Source organism: Mchenga conophoros, linkage group LG15 (genome assembly GCF_057382185.1).
Source record: "Mchenga conophoros isolate Kocher_MC1m ecotype Shallow Benthic linkage group LG15, M_conophoros_male_GT1.1, whole genome shotgun sequence".
Taxonomy (NCBI): domain Eukaryota; kingdom Metazoa; phylum Chordata; class Actinopteri; order Cichliformes; family Cichlidae; genus Mchenga; species Mchenga conophoros.
The window spans coordinates 824,671-827,547 of record NC_140540.1 but is presented as its reverse complement, the minus strand read 5'-3'; the positions used below and the strand labels follow the sequence as shown (position 1 = coordinate 827,547).

At 46.6% G+C, this 2,877-nt stretch overlaps 1 protein-coding gene across 4 annotated transcripts in view; it reads left to right on the top strand.

Annotated features, from left to right (window-relative positions):
- The first annotated feature begins 42 nt into the window (after positions 1-42).
- The window catches only part of LOC146557428 (kinesin-like protein KIF13B), a 33,524-nt gene continuing 30,689 nt past the window's right edge, over positions 43-2,877 (top strand). The window contains exons 1-4 of one of the 4 annotated variants that reach the window (XM_085246318.1): positions 43-312; positions 427-522; positions 769-851; positions 1,676-1,769. In XM_085246318.1, coding sequence (XP_085102444.1) covers positions 782-851; positions 1,676-1,769 — 164 coding nt within the window. In that variant the 5' untranslated portion in view covers positions 43-312; positions 427-522; positions 769-781. The remainder of the gene's footprint in view (positions 313-426; positions 523-768; positions 852-1,675; positions 1,770-2,877) is intronic. The other 3 variants (XM_085246320.1, XM_085246321.1, XM_085246319.1) reach the window with 3 other exon arrangements.

The window sequence follows — 2,877 nt, the reverse complement described above, 5'->3', positions numbered from 1 at the left end:
AACGCCAGGTTTGGCTTATTTAACAGCGAGTAGGGCTGTTTCGCTAAAACATCCCAACATGTGCCGAATAAGCGCAGCTGGAAGGAGACGCGCAGACTCTACGACAGGTGCGACCACAGAGCGGCGCTCCATTCCGTCTCATAGCGACGGTCCGCGTGTGCGCGGAGCAGCTGACGGACTTGGAAGCTCTCTGACTTAAGTCTCGCAGCAAATCCCTTTAGCCGCGAGCTGACATGGCTTGACTGATTCCTGCGGAAAGTCTTCAGGAAATGCAACAGGTGGAGGAGCTGTGGTTGTGAACCCTGGACCATCGTAAGTGTTTCTTAGACCTTAACGGGGCTTTCCACGGTGCTGTGTACTAGTGCCGGTTACTTTTGTCGGCGGTAAATGTGGAAGTATTTAATCCTGTGTGCTGCTGTCATGCAGCCCTCATTAGCGTGTCCGGCTAGCTGCTGTGTGTCACTACTTGAAGGTGCCTGAGAGGAGAGGAGGGAGTCGGACGGGCAAACCACTGCACACACGGTTAGTTTGCTACTCTGAACTATGGAGGGTTTATTTCTTTTCTTTGCCTTGTTATCTTCTCACGGCAGACTTCACCAGTCACTGACTGGAGTTAAAGTGATTTCGAAAATGAACGCAGTTTAATCGCTGTGTTCAGGTGTCACTCGGATAAATAAGTGTTATCTCACAATGTGTGATATTACGTACACGCCAAGTCATTTCACGGGTGTTTTGGGGTTTGTTTGTTTTTTAATTCATGTGACGCAGGTCAGGTGCCACCATGGATGACAACAGTGTCAGTGACTCCAATGTAAAGGTGGCTGTTCGTGTGCGGCCAATGAACAGGAGAGGTGAGTACAAACGGCTGCACTCGCTGGTTTCAGTGAAGCCTTTTAAAGGCAACCGTCCACCTTCAAAGGGAAGTATCGGCCCTGCACTTCACCCATATCTGAGTCCGTGTTTGCTCTCGTTCAACTTTTGGTAAACAGTAAGGCTCGGTGCAGGGTTCGGTTTCTCCTCAAGCTCTGAAGTATACACGCACTTCTTATGTCTTTAAATTTAAGCTTCAAATATGGCAGAGACGTGTTTTGTGCACTGTCACTGGCCTGTTACTTCTGACAACAGCTGAGCTGGACTGGAGTGTCAGCTAACTGCAGCAGCAACCTTTGAACTTTTAAGTGTAGCTATCACTTTCTGATTAAGACCCTCAAATGAAAGCTGATAAAGTATTTTAAAAGATAAAATACAACCTTGTGACTCATATGCCCTAACACCTACTCTGACAGGAAGTTGCTGCTCTGTCTCCGCCTTAAAATCCTTCCAGTGCAGGTAGGAATGAGGAAGAGAAAGTGTGAGCCTGGTTTTCCTTAGTGTCTGCACAGGGAGTTGTAAACTGGTCGTAGTGTTTGTGCAGGCCTGGATGAATCAGCCTCAATAAAACCTCTTTCCTGCCTCCCTTTGTTGGCCTGTTTGAAGCTTAAGGACACACAGGCATGCATGCATGCCACCTGTTACTCTGCAGAGTGACTCAGTCACTTTTAGGGAAAGTTATGACACCCAGTATATGAGCTGCTGCTTTTAAACGGTGCATTATGAAGACTGCAGATTGTTTTTGAACATTTCACTTTGTTTTTTTTAGTCCAAAAATCACATGTTGTTTTTCTCCACTATCCAGAAAAAGACCTGAAAACCAAATGTGTGGTGGAGATTGATGGGAACCAGACAGTCCTGCATCCAGCCGTCACTAGTATGAACACAGCAGACCCCCGGTAAGCTGTTACATGGAAGAAAGTAGTCGTGAGTTTGAAGCCAACCTGTTTAAATTTCAGACACTTTGTGGTTTCGTTTTTCTCCTTTGTTCCACTTTCACCACAACATCTACTCCTGCTTTGATCCTGTCCACAGTGGAGCCTCCCTGGTTAGCCAATCAGTTTCTTTGTCAGGAAACATTGTTGAGCAGACGTGTCGGCTTGAGTCACGTTGCTGCGGATCATCAATCTGATGACATCACACTTGACAAAGTAAACTTTAGTTAAGCAGCACGCCACAGCTTGTTTAGCTGTGTTTCAGACGTGCACCGGTGTTGGTGGCTGGAGCATGACCTGGAGCTTGACCATAGGTGTGCTTCAGAACGTGTTAAATTGAACTTTGCAGCATGGATCTAATAAACTCTGGTTTTTCTGTAGACTGATGATAGCTACTAAATCTTTGGCTATGATTCAGAGCTGCAATTCCTTTGCTACTTCCTACCGTGCGATGTCGCTGTCATGATAGCCGCTGAAGAACATTCAGAGATTTAGGCTTGCGTCTGGTCCTTTGTTGGATAAGTATTTACCAAGACAGACATTGTCTCAGTGAATCAGCACCATACACACAGCTTCCAGGTCAGAAATGTGAGGCCAGTGCAAAAGTGGTGAGCAGGGGGTCTACAAGCTCTGTAAACCGTTTCCTGTTTCCGTGAGTATTGACACAGCATCGTGGACGTGGTTCCATGACGTGAGATGGTTGAAAGGCTGCCGTACCAGGTTTTCAGCTTCTCGGTCACATTGACTCTTCACCTGTGATACTTGGTCTTTCATGCTGCATTTCTATTGGTTGGTTTGTAGAAGCAGAAGTTGTAATGTGTCAGTGTGATGACTAAAATCACATTCAGATGCACTCACCGATACAGCCACCTACATGTCTTACACTGACCTCTCTGCGTGACCTCTGTGGGGTCACAAAGCCACTGCGGTAGCTGCAACTTTTTTGCGCCACAAGCAACGATATCCTGATATCATGCTATCAGGGTAAGACCATGACATTATCAGGCCCTCTGCCTTACACAGCAACACTCTTCTCCTCATCGCTGCAACATTTTAATGACTCTCTCTCCTT